Source organism: Terrapene carolina, unplaced genomic scaffold (assembly GCF_002925995.2).
Source record: "Terrapene carolina triunguis isolate 2854851 unplaced genomic scaffold, T_m_triunguis-2.0 Scaffold67, whole genome shotgun sequence".
NCBI lineage: Eukaryota > Metazoa > Chordata > Testudines > Emydidae > Terrapene > Terrapene triunguis.
Genome location: NW_020664418.1, coordinates 33,811,457 through 33,834,371, shown reverse-complemented (window position 1 = coordinate 33,834,371; position 22,915 = coordinate 33,811,457). Strand labels below are relative to the sequence as shown.

The window sequence follows — 22,915 nt, the reverse complement described above, 5'->3', positions numbered from 1 at the left end:
ATTCACCCAGTAGAATAAATGAGATTTGGAAGACCAGGATTGTGTTTTGACATCATCTGACGATAATCTTTATTTGTCTTTCCAACAAGAAATGGAAATGTATGTTAAAACACAGCAAATACATAGTACAAAAATGAATCTCCATATTGATAGAACAGTATTGAAATGGTGCTGTCATGGGGCCTACTGTACCCCCATTGGAATTGTGGGAGTTTAACCTCTCCTCCCACAATTCTCCTAGCCTGCTAGCGGTATCTACAATCCTGATCAACAAGTACAAAGACTGTAACATGACAGGGAACAGAGCCAGGAAGGAGAGGTAACTCACCTTGTGCAGTAACTGGAATTCTTTGAGGTGGGTGTCCCTATGGGTGCTCCACTTCAGAATTTTCACTTCAGGTGTGCTTACACTCCATGAGCCTTTGATCAGAGATTATTGGTAGTAGTGCCCCTTTGGCTCGTGCATGCATCCTACACATCCTTATGCCCAGCATTAAGGCACATATAGTTTCTTCTCCACTGCAAAGTCCCATAGAAGAAACTATAAAGCACCCATAGGGGGACACCTCTTGAAGGACTCCAGTTACTGTACAAGGTGAGCAAACTCTCCTTCTTCGAGTAGTGTTCCTATGTGTGCCTCACTTCAGGTGACTTCTGAACAATATCCTCAACAGGAGGAGGGAGCTTTAAGGTCGAGTCCAATACTGAAGATAAAACTGCTTTTCCAAGAACGGCATCTGTTCTAGAAGAATGAACCACCATGTAGTACTGGGAGAATGTATGCATCAAAGACCAAGTTGCAGCCTTGCAGACTTCAGCAATGGGAACATTTGAGTAATGCTGTAGAGGAAGAGAGAGACACCATGGATTGTTCAGGCTGTGTTTGTTCACAGTATAAACCATCCTGAACCAGTCCTGGAAACATCAAAGACATAACTTGGCATGTTGCATCACAAAGGTACAAGCTGCAATATGTCTGAGTAGCTGAAGGAAATTTCTTGTTGATGTCTGTGGACTGATCTGAATTTTTGAGTTGAGGTTTGTTAATGTCATGAGGGCTGTACATGGGAAGGTAAGCTCTGGCAGATACTGCATCTAAGCAGGCCCCTAGGAACTCTATCCTTTCCAGCGGGCTCAAAGTGGATTTCTTGATGTTGATCTGCAGACCTAGCCTGCAGAACAGAACCTTTGCTGAATTTATTGTGGAGAGAACATTATTTTAAAACCAGCCCTTGAATAGCCAGTTGTCAAAGTAAAACAATTATCCCCAGATGTCAAAGATAAGCAGCAAACAAACACATGCATGGCAAAGAAAGGCCAAAAGGAAGCACCTGATACTGGAAGTGAACTTGACTGACTAGAAACCAAAGGAATCTCTTGTGCATAGGGCAATGGTTCCCAAACTGGGGTTCGTGAACCCCTGGGGGTTCGCAAAATGTTACAGGGGGTTCTCGGGGAAAAATTCCCTAATGGCAGACAGAGCTGTCCCTAGGGACCCCGGGCAGCACGGGGCCAGCAGCCCAGAGCTCCTGGACTTTCAAGAGCTAAGCAGATCAAAGCAAGCATCTCTATCACACTGAGGAGATTTAAACGTCAAGACTCCTTATAAGAAATGGAAAGGGAGGTGGATAGTTTTTGCTGTTTTTAAAATTAAATAGGCAGCTAGTATTGTTTTTAAAATTATTATGAAGAACAAGTTTAAGCTTTGTTGTAATGTGCATTGTTTGCCTGGACTGCTTGTGTAGGAGGAACGCTGCGTTGGCTTCTTAAATACCTTCCTGCTGTTTCACATCTGATACTCCTTGATGAAACCTAGGAGCCTTGTCTTATAACATGCTTATTCAAAGTGACACAAGCTACGAAAGTGAGAGCTTGGAATTGTGTTGCCGTTTTCATAATGTAATAAAAATAGTCACGATAAATGATAATTAATAATAAATAGTGTGTAATAAGCATGTCATAAAAACAAATTTTATGTCTCCAAGATCACTGCTTTTATAATTTATACTCAGGTCAAGGAGAATATCCCTAGAAATATTAATTTTTAGGAGGGGGTTTGCGAGACTTGACATTTTAGTGAAAGGGATTCACAGGTTGTTAAAGTTTGGGAACCACTGGCATAGGGTGAACCATGACATGAAAATATGCATCCTGAAGGCTGAGAATCAATCCTTTGGTTCCAATGATGGAATTATAGCTACAAGAATCACCATCCTGAATTTTTGTGTTTACATGAAGTTGTTTAGTAGTCTTAGATCTAGAATCGGTCTCCACTCCCGCATTTTTGGGGGACCTGAAAATACTTGGAGTAAAAACCCTGCCCCTGTGTTGAGATGGAACTGGTTTTGTGCCTCCTAAGTTTAAAAGGGAGTCCATTTCCTGTTTCAGCAAGTGCTTGTGAGAGGGTCCCTGAAAAGGGATGGGGAAGAGAGGCGGGTCGGGGGGGCAGGGAGGTAAAATTGATGGAGCCATTCAATTGTATAACTACATTGGACAAACGAGTGTTGGAAAACTGCTATCATGCGGATTGAGAGCGGGAAAGAGGGCCTCCAAAGATGTGCGGGGGGAAAGGCAGGTAGAATTGTATAGTGCAGCTCCGTGGTGTGGGGTTGTTCCAGACTCTTGACCTGTCCATCAAAACTGTTGTTTTGATGATGATGAAGGCTGAGTGATGTATGCAGAGGAAGAGGGTGTTCTATTTCTTTGAAACCTTGGCTTCTTTCTGGGCAGTGATGTGGGTCTCTGAAATACTGAAAATGGAGCAGGATGGGATCTCTGTGCCAGATGTGATCTGCTAAACTTTCATTTGCTTGCTTGTGGGGATCTCAAAGGGGCCCTGGAATTCCTGCAAGGATTTGTCGGTGCTTTCCACAAAAAGTTTTAATCCATCAAAGGGGAGGACCTTGACCTTGTTTTGGACCTCTCTTGGGAACTCAGACAGCTGGAGTAAGGATGTTCTATGCATGACCACTGCTGTAGAAATGGAGTGAGACACAGTATCAACTGTGGCTAAAGGGCCCTTGGTGAGGTCCCAGTTAACAGTTGGCCCTTGTTAATAATAGACTGACGTTGCTCGTGATGTTCTGTCAGCAGATGCTCAATAAAGGTGGTAGAATAACGTGTATGGTTATGTTTTGTGATCCTCAACTGAAGTGTCAGACAAGTAGTTCTTACAGCCAAATAGGTCAAGATATTTTTGTTCCTTAGCATCAGGTGTAGATTTTACATGGTGCTGCTTGCCATGTTCATTCACTGCTTCCATAACCAGAAAGTTAGGTGCAGGATAGGAAAATAAAAGTTCAGAGTCCGTAGCCAGGCCATAATATTTTTTATTGGCACTCTTGCAGGTCGGTGGTATTGTTGCTGGGCTCTGCCAGATGATCTTGGCAGGGTCCAACAGGGCCTCATTAATTGGCAAGGCAACTCAAGCAGAGGAAGTCCACTGAAGAATGTTCAGGAGCTTATGCTACGACTCTCTAACCTCCTCTAAGGGGATCTGTAAAGAGTCTGCATACATTTCATTCAGTCCTGAAATTGTCTGAAATCATCAGCCAGAAAAGCTGGAGGAGGCATTACCATCTCATCCGGAGATGATGGGGAGATATTTGCAGAAAAGCTTCCTTATCTGCTTTGGCCTCTTGCTCTTCAAAGGATTCCTGCACTTGAGGTAATGGAGGAGGGATAGATGGGGTAGGAGAATGTCTCCTTATGTGGTTGCCACATGAAAGACAAGGGACTTGTGAAAATTGGTGTTGACATGCAGCCTCGAGGATCCCAATATGGCCAGAGAGAGAGTTCATAAGGCATGGGAGTGGCACCCAATGATGATTGAACCAGTGCGAAAGGATGTGGGTTAGTCCTGGGTATAACTCCTCTCTTTCCCCAAAAGTGTCAGGAGGGAGGTCCCTTTGGTGAATATGGGAACCCTGCACTGAGATTTGGAAGTCAGAAGAGAACTCCTCATCTGAAGGAGGAACTCTACCACTCTCAGAGGGTTGGAGAATCGAATGGTACTGAGGAAAGGTCCAGTCTTGGTGACTGTGTCACTCACGTACCAATAGATATTCAGTAACCACTAGCAGGGGAGACTCCAGCTCATCTAATATGAGTAAGTCCCTGGAGTATCTGAATTCCTGTGGTACTGGGCTTGTTGGCACATGGCAAGTTTCCACAGTTGGTACCACAGGCATAGACTGCTCTGATAAGTCTCATACGATGGAAGTAGCTGGCTCTGATGAAGATGGCTTAGGAGGATTTGTGACAGTATGAGAAGTGTGACATATGCCCAGTACTGAGGATGTCTTGGTGGCTGGCTTAGTTATGGAGGGTACTGAGGGAGCTGTAGGTATCACCCTTTTAGAAGTAGAGGGCTTAAACTCCTTTGCTGCAGTGTCCTGCTTCTGCAATAAGATGCAAGATATCGATACTGAGGCATGTTTGGTGCATTTAGCCTTAGAAAAGCTTGGAGCTCCATGCACAGGGTCAACACTGACAGAGCCTGGGGCCTCAGTGGTACCTAGAGCAGGACTTGAGGTCTCCAAGTCCTTTGGTCTTACTTTGAGAAGACTGAGGCTTTCTCAAAGCAGACTCTTTAAAAATGAGAATGAGTCCTCCCAAGGATCTCTCCTGAGTAAGTCTGGGTGAGTGCAGATGTTGACAGGGCACTATGGGCTCTCAGAGGCTGATGTCTGGATCCAAGGCCAGATGGAGATAACACTACATCATTAAGAGCTTAAGTTTACTTCTCAATTCTTCCTGGCTCTGCTTTTAAAAGCTGAACAGATAGTACACTTCTGAGGGATATAAGTTTCCCCCAAACCATAGATACACCAGGAGTGCCAGTCACTGATCAGGACAGCTTCTTGGCAAGTCAAGCAACAACTGAAACTCAGGACAGTGGATCTCAAAAGAAAAAGCCCCCCTAGAGGTGAAGGGATTATAGAACAAATCCGTCTACAAAATGAAATAAGCATAAAATTAAATTAAAGGAAAAGAAAGAAAATAATTAGACTAAGGGCAAGCTTTGAATAGTAAAGTGGACACATTAGCACTCTCTCTCTGACTGTGAAGGTAGGTTTGCCCGGGCAACCCTATATATCCTCAGTGCAGGGCATGAGGATGTGTAGGACACAATGGGCACTACCACCAAGTTTCCAATTAAGGCGTAAGCACACCTGAACTGGAGCACTCATAGGGACACTACTTGAAGAACAACTCTGGGACATGTATCAAGACAGCAATGCAGCACTAACAATCTATTGATATTACACAATAGACTTTTCTAACATGGACAGGGCCTTAGTACTTATATAGCACCAATCCTTGTCATATCTAGGTGCTGGTAGCCAAGCTCTGGGACAATGGAAGGTTTGGATGTGTTTACAGGTACAAGGAGTTATTCTTTTGCATACATTACAAGACACAGGTTCAGTCGTGCAGTCCTTAATCACGAGTTGTCTAACTGAAGTCTGTAGGGCTGCTTTTTCTAGCTCTAGCCTCCATGCTGTGTACTTAGAAATATTGCACAACACATTTCTGTCAAGCCCCGTGCAGGAGTATATTGAAGGCACTTTTCTTAGTGAAATCTAAGTAACTATTATTCACAGTAGCCACTAAATACTTAAAGTGTTTCCAAAGAGCAGCTAAATTGCCTTATATATATTCTTCTTAAGCCCTTTTGCTATATTAAAACTCTTGCAAAATACCAGTTAGAGCTTTTTCTCATGATAAATGAATGGATTACAGAATTTACATTTTGCCAATTCAATTCTCTCCTCACTCTTCCCACACACCTCACCCCACCCCAAAGGACATTCTTAACACCTAGTGTGTAACAGAGTGTTTTCATATTGTTCAGAATCATGATAAAAATTCAGATCTTTTAATGTACATATAAAACAATTTAAATGTATTGGATTCTACACCGTGAATATGTGGAAAAGATATTTAATTGTAAAATAGAAAAAGTAGGCCAGAGTACAGTTTTAAGGGCAATGCCTTTGAATACAGTATAGGTAAACTAGACTTTAAGTTTATATAAACAATATCATAAAAGCAGTGAAACATGGAAAGACAAAGCAAAGCACAAATAAAAGACAAGTTATGTTTTACAAAAAAGGAATCCGCACAATAGTTCAAAGTTGAATGTAACACGGCATCAAACAGTCTTAAGGCAGCGTGACCTAAGGTCGGGACTAGGAGCCAGGAACTCCTGAGTTCTATTCCCGGGTCTGCCACTGACTTATGTGGCCTTGGGCAAATCACTTAACCTCTCTGTGTCACGCTTACATCAGTTGTAAAATGGGGACAATAATGTCCATACCATAGGGGACATAGTGATGATTAATTCTTTACTGATTATACAACACTTTGAAGATGTAAAGCACTATATAAATGCTAAGTATTCGTACAGATCACTGCACAGACAGACACATTTATCACAGTGAAGCACAATGATGGTAGATAACAAGAGCACCAAAACAACATCAAACTTTCAGGTCCAGGTGCATAATTTAAATGCAAAAGTCTGTTTATAAAATGTGTCCTTGAGATAATCTGAAGATTATTGGGGAAACAGCTTAATAAGAATATTTTAAAGGAATTGCTATGTGGGTTCCTGTGGAGACAGTCTTTCATACTTCTGTACTTTAAAAATGTTTACACATGAAATTTATAAGACACACAGAAAAGTGAAGTTTCAATGCCCCCCACTGTCAGCATTTTCAAATAATGTCTGTATTACGTAAATTAAGGTTTTTTTTATTTTTACAAATTACATTCTTCCAAGAAATATACCATTCACAATAAAACTGGCTGCTAGCTTACTTCAAATGACATTTAGGCTAAACATTTTTTCCTCTCAATTTCCCTCATCTTTGCTGAAAAATATCTATGCAAGATGTGAGTAGAAATTATAAAAACATGCAGCATATGTACAAACTGAAAAGTTTAAAAAATATTAGCTTCATATACATGTAAATCTACTTGGATATACTGGAAATTAAATATAAAATTTTCACTTTCTAAAACAAGGGTTTTCAGAAAATCTAAGACAACTACTTAAAGTTGTACAAAGATTTCCATCGGGTCTAAGTTGTTCCTTATAGGAATAACTATTAATTCATTTTGTCACATAATTCATTTTCAAACTGTCAATCTTAATCAGCAACATCACCCTTAAAACTGTTCTGTTTTTCAGAAATTAGATTTATACTAAAATCCAAAATTTCACAAAAACATTGGCTTCTTGTGTTTCTGGATCCCTTCAAAAAGATTTATCAACTCACTTTGGAACTGTAAAAAAAACAACTATTTACAGTATTTCATTTTAAATACTTTTCACAATTTCTAAATTCAGCTTTTATGTTACAAGAAATTCATCAGAGCTCATGGCTTAAGTCCAGTTATCAACCTGTAGCATCTTTGCTATTGTGTAATCCCATTTCTGTACCTATACAGTGTACAGTTCAAGATTGTACTGCAGTTTTCTTGACTGAAAGTAACAGACTTTGCAATATGTCCATTTCAATATTTAAACAGCTTCTTTATTAGTCTGGAGACGGGTCATTGCCTCTAATTTCTGCCGATAGGCCTCTGCTTCTTGCTCTTTCTTTAGAAGCTGCTGTCGATACTTTTGTGCTTCTCGATTTGCCTCATCCAGCTGTTTCTGTAGAGTTTCTCTCTCCTATTAAAAACAAAACAGCAATGTTTTGTCAAATGCATGTTAAGTGCAAGATAAAATGGCAGTTTTTGGACAGCCAAGGTATAAGGCATCATACACAGAATCAGAAGCTAGGAGGTCCAGTCCTGCAGTTTACTCAGGCAAAACTCTCACTTAAATACTTGTGTAAGTAAACAATGAAAGATTGGGCCAGACAATTGCTCACAAGATTTAAAGTGCAAATATACCAAAAAAATGCATCCGAAGAAGTGGGTTGTAGCCCACGAAAGCTTATGCTCTAATAAATTTGTTAGTCTCTAAGGTGCCACAAGTACTCCTGTTCTTTTTGCGGATACAGACTAACACGGCTGCTACTCTGAAAAATATTCCAAAAAATACTCTCTCTTTAAGAGTATGCTCTTATGACATTTTCTCAGGGAAAAAAGCAATCTTTGGAAAATATGTTGAATATTTAGGCACAGTTGTCCGACTCAGTTTCCAGAATCTGAATTATTTTTAAAAAAGTTCAAACTTCTTTAAAAAAAAAATCAATACACAGTTCATATCCAAGCAAGTTTCCCACTACGAGTGTGTATAGAATTAGAAATGGACACGTCAGCATAGAAATAGAACTTCCAGGGACCAATTCTCCTACATCATGATAAAAGTAACTTTTGCCATTAGACTGACAACCTATTCTTTCCCCCAGTGAGGTGAAATAGGGATTTTCCACCTTACAATACATACATCTCTAACTGGAGGGAGAAAAAGTTTGCTCATCAATGAAATTCTTAACTAAGGGCCCATCATGCATCTGCATCCATGCAGGCACAGGGGTTTGCCCACACAGATGCAGCTGTAGGACAGAGGCTAAGTTCCAGTTGCAGAATCTTTATTTCTGGCAACAATGCAGAAACCAGAAGGGACACAGCTTGACTTTCAGATCCACAGCTAATGGGAAAAACCTATTTTACTTGTAAAGTGAGCAATCTGATTTAGAAATTAATGAGATACAACAAACATGGAAATTCACAAGATTACTTCGAGTCATATTTCAGACTACGATAGGTGATCAAATAAAAGAGTGTGCTGGCTGTGTGTGTACACTGAACAATTAATGAACACTGCATTCTAATGAGGTAACTGTTTTTCAGCCCATCAGAAGTACATTTTTAATCTACTAAATAATTTAAAAGGGACTCGGACACCTTAAATCTTGTTTGAATATTTTTTTAAACCTAGTATTGTTACAAGGAAATTTTGCCTAGAATTATCCCTTAAGATTACTGTAACTAAAAGGAATTAGAGAAAAATATTTTTTTCTTCCCTCCCCCCTGCCCTGCCAGCGTGTGCATTTGACAGCGTTTACTATATACAGTTAGTTTGATCAGAATTTAATGTCATCAGCTAACAGTAGCTTGCTGCTCCTCACTATAAATGACAACCAGGCTTTTATGGAAAATAAACTTGGGAGACAAAAGCAGAAGCATGCCAATCAAATACTGTTATAATACAACAAAGCTCCATTACAATTACATTGAGTGTGATCTGCTTCCCATTGATGACAAAATTCTTACTGACGTCAATGGGAGTAAGACCATGCTCTTTATTTCTATTCAGCCAATTGGATAGTGTAATTTTAACATTTTAACTAATGGCTCTCCATGCTGTAAAGTGATGGCTGCTCACAATACAATTATCCAACTTCTATATTCTCATTCGTTTCAGTCACTGACTATGAGAATATTTTGCATTTTTTTCCAAAAGGACACTGTACTTTTATGAATTAACAAGTATTTGGCTAGATTTATTTTTTAAAATTTGTGTAAAGTGAATTATAGTTGGCCATCCTACAAACCAATTGTCTGGCATACCTTGCATCTGCTATATTTAAATATGATGTCACAGAATGGTTTCAAGGCAAAGTGAGACACTTCATTTCAAAGCAGGAGACATTTCCTGTGTCCTAGGAAACATAGCTGAATGTATTTCTATTGTACTCAGCTATTAATGATGTAGACGCTGCCATGTTGTTTGATGCAGAAGAGCCACCGTGACAAACTGCATCCTATTGAAAACTGACTGCCTTGGAAAATAGCTTTGTTTTGATCTTCACTCAAGCAGAAGCCATCTTATTAAAATAAGTGCACCATACTTTTATGGATAAGCCAATTTCTGATTCAATCACTCTTTTCACTTTAATCACCAAGTAGTAGTTGTGGAAGCAAGACTCTCAGAAAATGAAGCTGCCAAGCTATCCCTCAGGAAAATGTTGGTCTATCAAAATAAGACAAAGACATTATCACCATACTCCCTCATGCTTTCTCCTTCACTCTAGCAGCTCAAAACCGTATTACTGTTTCAGACCTCAAGCAGGTCTGAAATACTTTTCTATAATACTTAATAATATACTTTTCTTCTCAGCTCAGTAACCCTACTCCTCACCGGTTTGCATGATTAGTACCTAAAAATGTTAAATAAATATAATACACATAGTATGCCTTCCGCTTCCTCCTGTCCCCAATGCTAGAGCTACCTTTAGCTGTCACATGTGGTGCTGAATATGTCAGAGTATAATGACAAAGGTAACTGATCAGTGCTAATGTTAGCATCTGTGTAGCAGAAACAATAGGTGGAGAGATTTTATTAAGTTTCATAAATGTTAGTCATCAAAATAGAGAAGAAAATAAACTACATATATTGTAGTTGCTTTATATGGGGCTTTACACAGTTTTGAACACTGGGCTGAAAGGGAAGCTAAAATCAATAGGTTTCAGAGTGGTAGCCATGTTAGTCCGTATCAGCAAAAACAACTAGGAGTCCTTGTGGCACCTTAGAGACCAACACATTTATTTGGGCATAAGCTTTCGTGGGCTAGAACCCACTTCACCAGCATCTGATGAAGTGGGTTATAGCCCATGAAAGCTTATGCCCAAATAAATTTGTTAGTCTCTAAGGTACCATAAGGCCTCCTCGTTGTTAAAATCAATAGGTCTGTCTCAGTTGGAGTATGCACGAATAAAATGAGTGCTCCATCTTAAATGGTGATGATCTGGATCACTCACTTGACAAGATAATTTGGCATTCAACTTCTAAGTTTATCGTCTTCGGAATCAGAACACTGCCTTGTAAGACACCATGTGAATGGTTTAATAGTAAATCAACCTATCCAACAATTGGACTGGCCAATTATAATTGCCTTTTGCAAAATAAATATTTAAATTCACGTCACAGGACATGTAAAGTGCAATTATACTCTAAAAAAGTATAAAGTGAAGTTAGCACTGTGGGGTACAAGTTTGTGCCTCAGGGACATCCAAGATCAAATTTTCTCAGTTTATTAGTGAACAGATGACTTTTCTAACTGCCACAGCTGCAAACTCAACCTGAAGTCTGAAAATCAAATATGTTCTTTCTGGCTTGTAATTATCACCACTAAAAAGAGATTCCACAACTGGAACTTAGTGAGCTGATGATGCAAGATGAGAACTGAATTCACCTCTCTCCCACAGGTATATTTTTCTGCAGTGGAAATAGGGGAAGCATAAGCTTATTTAGGAGCTAAATTCTGCTCTTAGTTATACTGCTATAGATCTGGATTAACTAAAGCAAACACACGTGACTCTAAATAAAAGGAACAAATCTACTGAGTAAGAAATTGTCTTTTTAAAAAGTCTCCACATAAAGTGTGCTTATGTAGCTAATGGAGGGGAATGAGACATAAACTGCAGATACACCAATCTCTAAAGTAAATGGAAGATCTGATGGTGTGTACTATTTTAAATGCTTAAATTAAAAAAATCTATGTCAGTAATAAAGGAATAATACAAAAAAAAATAATATAAAAGTAGAGTTAAACTTTTTGCTTTATGGTAGATTAGTCTTCTGGTACAAAGGAATGTCAAAACTGTGATGTTCAGGAATTTGATGGGGAAAAAGAACAAAATCTTCCTCTTATTTGGAAAGGATTTTTTTGCACAATAAATATCTACATACTGCTTAGAATTACATGTCTGAGAAATGCAAGATTATTTTACAAAAAGGAGCTAGATCTGGGTTCAGAAATAGGTAATTTTATCTTATTCAGAGCTTTGTACTATTTAAATTAAAACAGCAATTCTTTTAAGTGAAGATAAGAATTTTAAATATTTTACTGGTAGCTACTGTACACATACAAACCTTGAAAACATAAGATACATACCAAGCTTCCTCTAATATGAAACAATCCACATAAATGAAAATTCCTTGCTTTTAACTAAATCAGTTTTTTCTAACGTTGTCTGAGCCTAAAGTCAAGTCTGCTTATTAGAGAATCAAGTTGTAAGTAAATTGTGATTATTTCCAAAATTGAAAAATACAAGAACAATGACACAGAAAACGCCAATCTGCAGCTACTCCTGGGAAGCAGCAAGTAGAAGAAAACAGAAAGGGAGGGTACTGGAAAAGATAAATACTATATACACATGAAAAATATTTTTTAAGGAACATAAATAAACAGAGCAGACAGGTTGAAGAAAACCTATGGCATAAGAATGAAGCAAGCCCTAAAGGAGGATCTTCACAGATGTCTTCATCGGCAGATCTTTTCTTCCGTCATGAAGGTGCTAGAGATCTTGTAGAATGCACATGGATTCTTGATAGATGAGACTTCTTAAACTTATGCAGGATTTATTATGGCAGTCTTGACTCCTCTGCAAATAGATGCTTTAAAACCTTTCCTGGTGCAGCCCTAAATCAAAAAGACAACATCAGGCTTCTGCCACGGCTATACAGTACATAAAAGGAGAGAAGAATCACTTCGTTGAGAAGAATGGATTTCTTGATTAAGAGGAAATAGAGAATATATCTTGGATGTGAATTCCACTAGTCTTCTTTTAGAAGAAACAGAGAAAAAAAAATGGTTATCTACCTTTCGTAGCTGTTGTTCTTCGAGATGTGTTACTCATGTCCATTCCATTCTAGGTGTGCACATGCACCCACGTGCACAGTAATCGGAGATTTCTGCCTTAGCAGTATTGGTATGGTCTGCTGTGGTGCCCCCTTGAGTGCCGCGCTCATGCGCTGGTATATTAGGCGCCACCAGCCCTACCCCTCTTGGATCCATCTTGCCGGACAGAGGGGTAGGCGGGCGGGTATTGGAATGGACATGAGCAACACATTTCGGAGAACAACAGTTACAAAAGGTAGATAACCGTTTTTTCTTCTTCCAGTGCCTGCTCATGTTGATTCCATTCTAGGTGACTCACAAGCAGTATCCTCGGACGTAGGCTTGGAATTCAGTCTAGCGGCTTGCAGTACTGCTTTACCGAAGCCAGCATCGTCCCAGGCCTGCTGGTTAAGTGCATAATGGGACGTGAACGTGTGGATGGATGACCAGGTGGCCGCTCTACAGATGTCCTGGACAGGCACTTGGACTAAGAAAGCTGCCGAAGAGGCTTGAGTGGGCGTTTACAATCGCTGGAGGTGGCACCTTTGCCTGATCGTAGCAGCAATGAATGCAGGCAGTGATCCAAGAAGAAATTCTTTGAGCAGACACTGTATGACCTTTCATCCTGTTGGCCACCACCATGAACAATTGTGTCGACTTGCGGAATGGCTTGGTCCTTTCAATATAGAAGGGTAGCGCCCTCCTGACATCTAGGGAATGCAACCTACGGTCCTCCTCCAACTTATGCGGCTTTGGAAAAAAAGACAGGTAAGTAAATGTTCTGGCCCATATGAAACTGTGAGACCGCCTTGGGCAGGAAAGCCAGGTGTGGCCGCAGCTGGACCTTGTCTTTGTAAAAGACTGTATAGGGTGGTTTCAAGGTGAGCACCCGAATCTCAGAGACCGGCGGGCAGATGTTATTGCAACCAAGAATGCAACCTTCCAAGAAAGGAGAACAAAAGAGAAGGAAGCCAGAAGCTCGAAGGGGGACCCCGCGAGCCGCAACAGCACAAGATTCAGGTCCCATGGAGGAACAGAGTCCCTGATGTGCGGGTACAGGCACTCGAGGCCCTTGAAGAACCTGGTAGTCACGTCCTGGGCAAAAACCAACCTACCCTTGAGTGGCGGATGGAAGGCCAAGTGGATCTTGATAGATGAAAGGGGTACAGAAGGTAGATGCAGAAGGTAGTCCAGTGTTAACTGCAACAAGGCCCGCTTGGGCCGAATGCCTTTATCAGAGGTCCAACAAGCAAACCGCGTCCATTTGGCCAGATAGATCGCTCTGGTGGAGGGCTTTCTGCTGCCCAACAGGATCTGTTGGACACTGGCCAAGCACTCCTGATCCTCTAAATTTAATCATGCAGCAGCCAAGCTGTCAGGTGCAGTGCCACCAGGTTCGGATGCAGAAGACTGCAGTGGGTTTGGGACAGCAGGTCTGGCCTGAGCAGTAGCTGTAACGGAGCAGCCACTGAAAGGTACAGAAGTGTGCCAAACCAGTGCTAGCATGGCCAACCTGGCGCTATGAAGATCACCTTCGCCCTGTCCAGCTTGATCTTCGCCCTGTGAATTAATGGCACTGGGTGGAAGGCATATAACAGAGCCCCCGACCACTGGAGCAGAAAAGCATCCGACAGGGAGCCTCAGTCAATCCCCCGAATAGAGCAGAAAACGTGGCATTTCCTGTTCTGCCTGGACGCGAACAAGTTCACCTGGGGAGTCCCCCACCTCTGGATGATGATGCTGACTACTTCCAGATGGAAGGACCACTCGTGGTGAGACGAAAAGGTCCTGCTGAGGCGATCTGCCAAAGCATTCCTGGCCCTGTGGAGGTGTACGGCTACGAGATAGATATCATATTGTACACAGAAGTCCCAGAGCCTGAAGGTTTCTTGGCAAAGGGCAGACCATCTGGCTCCGCCTTGCTTGTTGATATAGAACATAGCTGCTGTATTGTCTGCCAGGACCTGGACCACTGGGCTTTCTATGTGAGGTAGGAAGGCTTAGCAGGCCAGGTGAACCGCTCTGAGCTCCCTGACATTGATGTGTAAGGAGTGATCGTGACTTGACCAACGACCTTGCGTGCTAAGATCGCCCAAATAGGCTCCCCGCCCCAGGTCCGAGGCACCAGAGATGAGGGTCATCGAAGGGGATGGAGCCACGAAGGGAACTCCCTCCAACACCAATGCAGGATTCTGCCACCAGATGAGTGACGACAGTACGTGGTCTGGGACCCTGACCACACAATCCATGCTGTCTGTTGGGGACATAGACCGACGCCAGCCACGCCTGCAGAGGCCTGAGGCGGAGCCGCATGTGCTGGACCATGTAAGTACAGGGTGCCATGTAGGCCCAACAATCGCAGGCACGTGTGAGCAGTGCCGAGAGGGTGGGCTTGCATTCACGAGATGAGGTCCACCATGGCTTGGAACTGAGCCTCAAAAAGGAAGGCTCTGGCCTCAGTAGAGTCGAGGACCGCTCCAATGAACTCTATGCGTTGCACTGGAATTAAGGTCGACTTTTTCTCATTTATTAATAGCCCCAAGTCGCGACAGGTGGAGCAAACCAGATCGAGATGCCGCCGCACCTGATCCCAGGACTGGTCCTTTATTAGCCAGTCATCGAGGAACTGGTAAATTTGAACACCCCGGTGCCTCAGGTAAGCAGCCACTGGGGCTATGCACTTTGTGAATACTCTTGGGACTGATGAGAGACCGAATGGCAGCACCGTGAATTGGAAATGGTGCTGGCCCAGCACAAAATGGAGGAAGCGTCTGTGCCCTGGGAAAATGGAAATATGCATCCTTCAAGTCAAAGGCGACGTACCAGTCTCCCTGATCTAGGGAGGGGATGATGGAGGCTAGGGAGACCAAGCGAAACTTCAACTTCTTGAGAGACTTGTTCCGGCGATGCAGGTCCAAAACAGATCTGAGGCCAGCTTTTGCTTTCAGGATTAGGAAGTAGTGGAAGTAGAACCCATTTCCTATCATGTCCCAAGGGACCTACTCCTCCGCCCTCATGTGTAGGAGATTCACAACCTCTTGGACGAGAAGTTGCTCATGAGAAGGGTCTCTGAAGAGGGATGGGGAAAGGAGGGTCGGCCACAAACTGCAGGGTGTAATCTGAAGATATTACGTCAAGCACCCAACCATCCGAGGTCAGACGAGACAAGGCCGACCGGAAGGGGCTCGGGCGGTTGAGGAAAGAGTGGGAGGGTGGATCCTGGAAAGTGACTGGGGCGCCATCCTTCAGCGCAGCCTCAAAATGTCTACTTCTGGCCTCCTTAGTTCCTGGAAGGGCCAGGCTGAGCAGACGAATCAGAAGGCAACAGATGTCTCTGCTTAGACCTCTTGTCTCTATTCTTTCTCCTGTAGGTGCTCAGCCGGGTAGTTCCCCAGGACCTAGACTGGGGAGGTGGAGGCCGGAACGGCCTCCTGGCCTGCTGAAGAGTATGAAGGCCCAAGGAGCAGAGGGTGGCATGGGAGTCTTTAAGGCCATGGAGCCTTGAGTCCGTGAGCTCAAAGAAGAGCCCAGCCCCCTCAAATGGCAGGCTCTGAATGGTGGCCTGCATCTCCTGGGACAGTGATTCTCAAAGCCGGTCCGCCGCTTGACAGGGAAAGCCCCTGGCAGGCCGGGCCGGTTTGTTTACCTGCCCTGTCCGCAGGTTCGGCCGATCGCGGCTCCCACTGGCCGCGGTTCGCCGCTCCAGGCCAATGGGGGCTGCGGGAAGCAGCGCAGGCTGAGGGATGTACTGGCCGCCCTTCCCGCAGCCCCCATTGGCCTCGCCTTTTCCACCTTCTTAGAAGTAAACGGAATGGAAGAGGGGGTCTGCCACAGCCATTTGGCAATCTTAAAGGCCCCTGGGTAGATGGGCAGTGTGACCCGGGCCAGGGTGGAGGAGCATATAACATTAAAGAGGTCGTCGCACCCCTCCGCGAACTCCTTAACTTTTAAGTTCAAATTGGTAGTCACCCTTTTAAGGAGGACCTGGTGCTCCTTGAAGTCATTGGGGGAACTGCCCGTTTGGGAGGGACCCGCCACCACTTTGTCCAGAGATGACAATGACGAAGGCACTGCCGGGGAAGGGACGGGTTCCCCTTCCATCTCCGGGGACGGCTCCATAAGTGTTGGAGCCTGCTGCACTGCCCCCACGTCGGATTCGGTGCTGTATTCCAATTCTGGTGCCGGCGGTGGCTTGTCCAAGGCAGACAGGGAAGACTGGTGGGAATATGGGACTGGTATTATGGGCACGCCCGACAGGTTCCAGTATGGATATTGAGTGGGCTACTGTCACTGCTGCCACGCCACCGCTGCAGATGCTGCACCGGTCTTGTGGGTCGGCAGCGAATCACCCCCTTGGGCTGAACTCCCAGTCCAACTCGGACCATTGCACTTCCGGCGACCAGAGCAGAGCCATCGAGGCCAGAGTCTGCCAACTGACCCTAGTTGGCAACCGGTGAGACGAGGGAGAGGATCGGTGCCTGATCGACGAGCAGTACCAGGGAGTTGGAGACCGGTGCCATGATAGGGAGCGATCCCGTCCCGGTGGGGACTGACATCTGGGAGACTATCTAGGCGAAGGTAACCTGAGATCTTTGGTGGGAAGCTTGCTGGTACCAGGGGTATGGAGACCAGTGCTTCAACTCGTCTCCCATGCCTCGTAGGCGGAGAACGTGGCGTTGGGAACCTGGGCCTTCTGACCGGAGACCAAGGGTGTGATGCCGGGGTCCTAGGCTGCGGAGATGGGGACCGAGAGTGCTCCACTACCCTATGAGTACACCCATGAAGCCCCGGGGTGGGCACATGGCCTGACATAGGTCCTTTGCCCGAAGCCCCTTTACCTCTGGTGCCGGGGGCTCTTCTTCTTTTGCGCTTCTTAGGCACTCGTGAGGGGGAAAGGTGCCAGGCGGAGCATGGTGCCAATGATGCGCTCCGCACAGATGCCGAGGTGCTTGGCGTGGGGTCCGAGCAAGAGGGCTCCGATGCAGGGCGAAGCACAGCCTTCATCAGGACGGCACTCAAGCGGATATCCCGCTCCTTTCGGGTGCTAGGGCAAACGTTTTTACAGATTCTGCACTTGACCTTTCTATGGGACTCCCCCTAGCACTTCAAACAGCTGTCGTGGGGGTCACTAACAGGCATCAGCCTGTTGCATGACGAGCATGGTTTGAAGCCAGGAGAACGGGGCATGCCCCACTCCGGGGCGAAGTCCCAGCCGGGACTCTAACTACCAAATAACCTAACACTTAATTTAATGGCTAACTAAGTACCTACACACTATATACACAAAGAAGATAAACAAAGAGGTGTAAAAAACTGCTAATGCTCTTGCAATGCTAGACGAGGCGCTCTGACCATCACGGGTGGTAAGATGGAACTGAGAGGGCGTAGGGTTGGCAGTGCCTGATATACCAGTGCATGAGCACGGCACTCAAGGGGGCGCCATAGCTGACCCTACAGATACCGCTAAGGCAAAAATCTCCGACTACTATGCATGTGGGCGCATGGACACCTAGAATGGAATCAACATGAGCAAGCACTCAAAGAATAGCTCCTTGCAGGAAAGGACTCAGACCAACTCACACTTCTAACAGGATGATTTCCACAAGAAAGATAATTTTGATTGCTATGAAATATAAACAAGATTCACTCATGGGTTTAAAAAGAACTCTGGTATGAGCACAGAGGTTCAAAAGTAAAACACCAACAAGCCATCAGATACTTTCTGATACATGATCTTAAACAGCTGACAGCTCTGTGGAAGTAGAAGACATGAGGATGTACAGGAAGGGTATATCAACCGTTAATCAGGTTTAGAGCTCCAACGGCTGACATTTGAAACTACAAATAATTGTAGCTAAGTAAGAACTCAAGGATGCTTTGAGTGGCTGGAATTTCTAAAACTTGCACCAAGTACAGTGGCTAAAGGACTGTAGCTTCAACCTTCTGGCTGTTAACTTTAACCTCGACAGGTTCAGGTGAAGAACTGAATACAGATACAGCTGATCCCTGAAGAATGAGAGAGGCTATGGGCTGAAGATGGATTTTTGAAGCACACTGGAGAACCAAGACCTTCAGATTCATAAGAGAGCACTTAGAATAATCTTTGCTTGAAACCTCTTGATATATTCCTGGCCATCTTGCTGTAAGTGGGGGGAATCCAATACCTACATCCAGGCCCCTAGATAGTTGAATGAGAGGGCATTCACCCTCCAAACATGGGGGTCCCAATACTTGGTACAACAGAGAAAGAATTGTTGATCTCTAATCCCAACAAACAAGTCCACCTGATGAAGAACCCAGTTTTAGAATACTTCCCTTAAGTGTAGATGGCTGAAGTGAACAGGAGAGCCTTTTCTAATTTGGATAGACTACAGGGGGACTTGCTCCTGAGTGAGGAACTCATATCACCACCCTGTATGCTGCATATATGCAATTGAAGCACAGTGGTTACATTCTTTCTGAGACAGAACACGGAGAAGGGGGGGAAAGGAAAAATCTCACCAGAAAAAAAGAAGAGAAACTGCATAAAGCTGTCTACCAGAGACAGAATGACTGGGAACTGAAAGGAACCACATCAGTGCTAGGAATCGCTACAGAAGATATGGATGGTAGTGGTTTTGAGTAGGCAGATAGTTCATTCTCACAGTTTCCCTGAGATAAAGTGTTTTTCTTACTGTACAATATTTTACACAAGTATTCATCTGAAGTCTGGCTGTATTTTAAAGAGAGACTTAAATTTAAAAGAAAAAAAGTGAGTTAGAGGTAGTTTCACTAACTACAAATGCCCCATAACCCCCATTGCCAATTTTTGTATTTTTACAGAGAGTATTTTGTTCGGTTAGAGTTATATTAGGTGTTATTATGGGCAGCACAGATAGTGCTGTGTATAATTAGAAATAATGGAAAATGTCAGGTAATATTTAACAGTTGATAAAAAAGAAGAAATGTGATCCTTTAAGATGAACTTATGACAAAATTCAATTAAAAAGACTTATGAAATGATAATTCCATTTGCTTAGTGTTTCTAATATATGTGTCACACTTTTCCCAAGCTACTCTGGGAAAAGTGGAAGTCAAACTCAATGGAGAATATGAATCATTGTAAATTAATATATTACAGTAAGTTATGGATGGAAGTCAATATTTAACTCGAGCATTCAAAAAATAAAAGTTTATGTAAGTTAAATTTTGCCACTTATTAAGTATGTTAAAAATGTTTGTGACTTCTGAAAGTTTTGACATTCTTCACAAAACTATAGTTAAGTGAGTTGTATTCCTAGCAATTCAAACTTTGATTAATACACTCTTATGAGAGCTCAGAAGTCAAACTGAAAAAATTAACCAAAGTCCTCATCCTGCAACCACTAAACAGGAAAGTTTCTCATTGAAGTCAAAGGGAGTTTGGTTTACATAAAGATTTCAGAAATAAAGCCCATAGTATATAGATGTTCTAAGAACTTAAAATGGTGAAGAAAGCGGTTATTAGCCTTAAATAATGTTACCCCCTTTTATTTAAAAATCTATCAAATAACTGAAGGCAATGATAAGGACGTTTGCAACATTAAATTCACGAAGAGATGAAAGTTATCTTCAGATATTAGGTTATTTTCTTTTCTTGTTTCAAGCATTTATCAGCTTCTGCTCTCAAGCTTTGACAACAGCATGAAGTAGCTTAAAGGGACCCTGAACACTAATTCCCAATCCTGCAATAAAATGGATGCAATCAAACCCCTGTGGTCCTGTCCCCCAAAGTCAGAGTTCTGTGCAGGTGCAGAGATCTGCCTGTACACCTCATTTCATAATCAAGGCCTAAATTTACCTTGATACTTAAATTTTTTGAAAACATAAGTGAAACACTTAAAAAAATCTATTAAGTATTTTTAGTAACATTGTTAAAAAGGCGTGTTTAAAATATATGACTTAAGCTAACAGTGTCACTTTAAAAAAGTATTTATATTACCATGCCGACCTACTGTATTTAGAAATGAATTGATTCATTTTTAATCAATCAATCACTTTTTTGTCTCTAACTAATAAATCTATTAAGTTATTGAGATCAAGGAATTATAATTTTCTTTTCTAAGAAAAATTCAGGCAGATTTTTAAAAGAATGTGAACAGAAGTTTTGTTTTTATTATAAATCATACATTAAAAAAAGTGCAGCAAGAAAATCTCAGCTCTATTGATAGTCTGTAATGATCGCACAACTAAAGACAGAATGCACTTCATGTGATATATTATGGAAAGAAAAAGTCATTGAGGAAATATGCTAATTATAGCTATTAGTCATGCATGAGGTATCCTTCCACACACTGTACAATAATGAGGCACAAAACAGTATTCAATATAACAAAACTAGGAGAAATACATTTGTGAAACAAAATACTGTAAGGTTCACAGAAACAAAATAATTTGGCATTTACAGTCTAATCAGGGTAGGTAGCAGTTTTCATAGACTTTCAATCAAAGTAAGTTGCAGGGATAGAGCAAGTAGTAAAGAGGTTGCCAATGCACAATTGTGGATTGCAGAAAAATGTTTTGGTATTAAATAAATAAATTTATATAAGAAAAGGATAGATCTCACTTTTATTTTAAGTTAGGACTTTCGTACCAAAATTTCAGTATACCAGATAGTGCCATTAGATGCTTTATTCATATTTCTGCACACACAGTCCAAAAAAAAAATGGTAAAAATTTGACGCTTTTTATAACAGCAAGATAGAATCTTATTGTTTTGTGCTTTCACTCATTAAATATCTTACCTAGATGTCATTAATGGTAAAATCATGATATATTTTCAGTAATCAAGACAAATGTGTTTTTTAAGAGAGAGATGAAAGGACATTATTTTCATTCATTGTTTATGAAAAGTCATATCAGATGATGATATATCAGTATCTAGTTTTAGGAATTTACCGGTGACATTAAAAGAAAAAAATTAACCAAGTGCAAAAATAAGTGACATCTATATGCACAAAAGGGCACCCTGAGGATTGAACATACATATGCTATCCACTTCCTATAGCAATTTTGTAAAACACAAGTTCTGATATAAACTAACAAAGGATATGGGAATACAAACAAGTTATCTTCATTCTGTGGCTGCATAGAAACTCAGCTATAAAACAAGAAACAACAAAACATTCAGTTTTGAAAAGTCTAGTTAAAACACATCAGGTAATAGACTCCTTACTTCTATTTCTGCAGATTCCACACGATTTTCAACAATCTCAATGCACTGCCTCTTGATTGGTGGTTCTTCACTGATCACAGTTTCTTCAGCAATGTCTGTTGCTGGTACTGTTAATACTTCAATAAAAACATATGTATATAGATAAATATGAATACAAGGGCCAGTATTTACATTACATAAAACTAATATGTAAAATTCTACTTCCAAGAGTAAATGGAAAAGCCAGCTTTTCCAACAGAAAAACCACAGCTCAATGAAATACTCATTAAGTTCAAAATGTTATACTACAACTTCTACTGCATCTTCTATTAGAGATTTCAAAGTTCTTTTTTAAATTTAGGTTCACAACACAGCAGGGGTGATGATTAGTATCATCAACCCCATTGTACTCATGGGTTAACAAGTCACATACATTAAGTGACCAGTCACAAGGTCACACAGAAAATCTGTGTGGCAGGGCTGGGAACAGAAACTAGATCTCCCTACTCACAATTCTGTGCTTCAGCTACAAGACTCTCCCCTTTTAAATAATTTGTGAAAAGTAAGATGGCTTATATTTTTGAGGTCAATCATTTAGGCAATTTGAAAAAAATCTAGCAGTTCCCTAACCCTGAGAAAATTATGGTCATATTTATACTACATCATTGTGTACATATTTCCTAAATATTCATTTGGTTGGCTATGTGCTCTTCTAAAGGTCAGTTCAATTAGTAACTGTATAGATTCATGTTTCGTGATAAATGGCTGTATCTGCCCAGACTGTGGACCAAATCCTGGACCACAGTGCATGGCTTTAAGAAGCCAAGCTCTGCATTGGGAATCCCAAGGGATGATCTGATGATGGGAAACCAAGAAAGCAATCATTTCCATCAGGAGTAGCTGTTACAGGAAATATTTACACAAAACTCCACAACCATTATTGCAGCAATAGCTCCCCACAGTAAATGTACTCTTGCTCCAGTGGGTACAATGTGTATTCATGAATCCGCCAGCTCTGCCCCTGCTCCTCTCCCAGACCACCCTCAAAAGTCCTGGGTATCCTGGAGTCCAAAGAGGATCCTCATAGAGCAAATCGCCATGGTATGCAAACGCTACTCCTGGCATTGGGTCCTCAAATTCTGCATCCCACTTTTCT

General features: G+C 42.1%; 1 protein-coding gene across 2 annotated transcripts in view; it reads right to left on the bottom strand.

Annotated features, from left to right (window-relative positions):
* Positions 1 to 5,941: 5,941 nt before the first annotated feature.
* GABPB1 (GA binding protein transcription factor subunit beta 1) overlaps positions 5,942 to 22,915 on the bottom strand; it is a 41,384-nt gene continuing 24,410 nt past the window's right edge. For both annotated transcript variants that reach the window (XM_024193890.1, XM_024193891.1), the window contains exons 8-9: positions 21,781 to 21,896; positions 5,942 to 7,684 (exon numbers count right to left, since the gene is read on the bottom strand). In XM_024193890.1, coding sequence (XP_024049658.1) covers positions 7,532 to 7,684; positions 21,781 to 21,896 — 269 coding nt within the window. In that variant the 3' untranslated portion in view covers positions 5,942 to 7,531. The remainder of the gene's footprint in view (positions 7,685 to 21,780; positions 21,897 to 22,915) is intronic.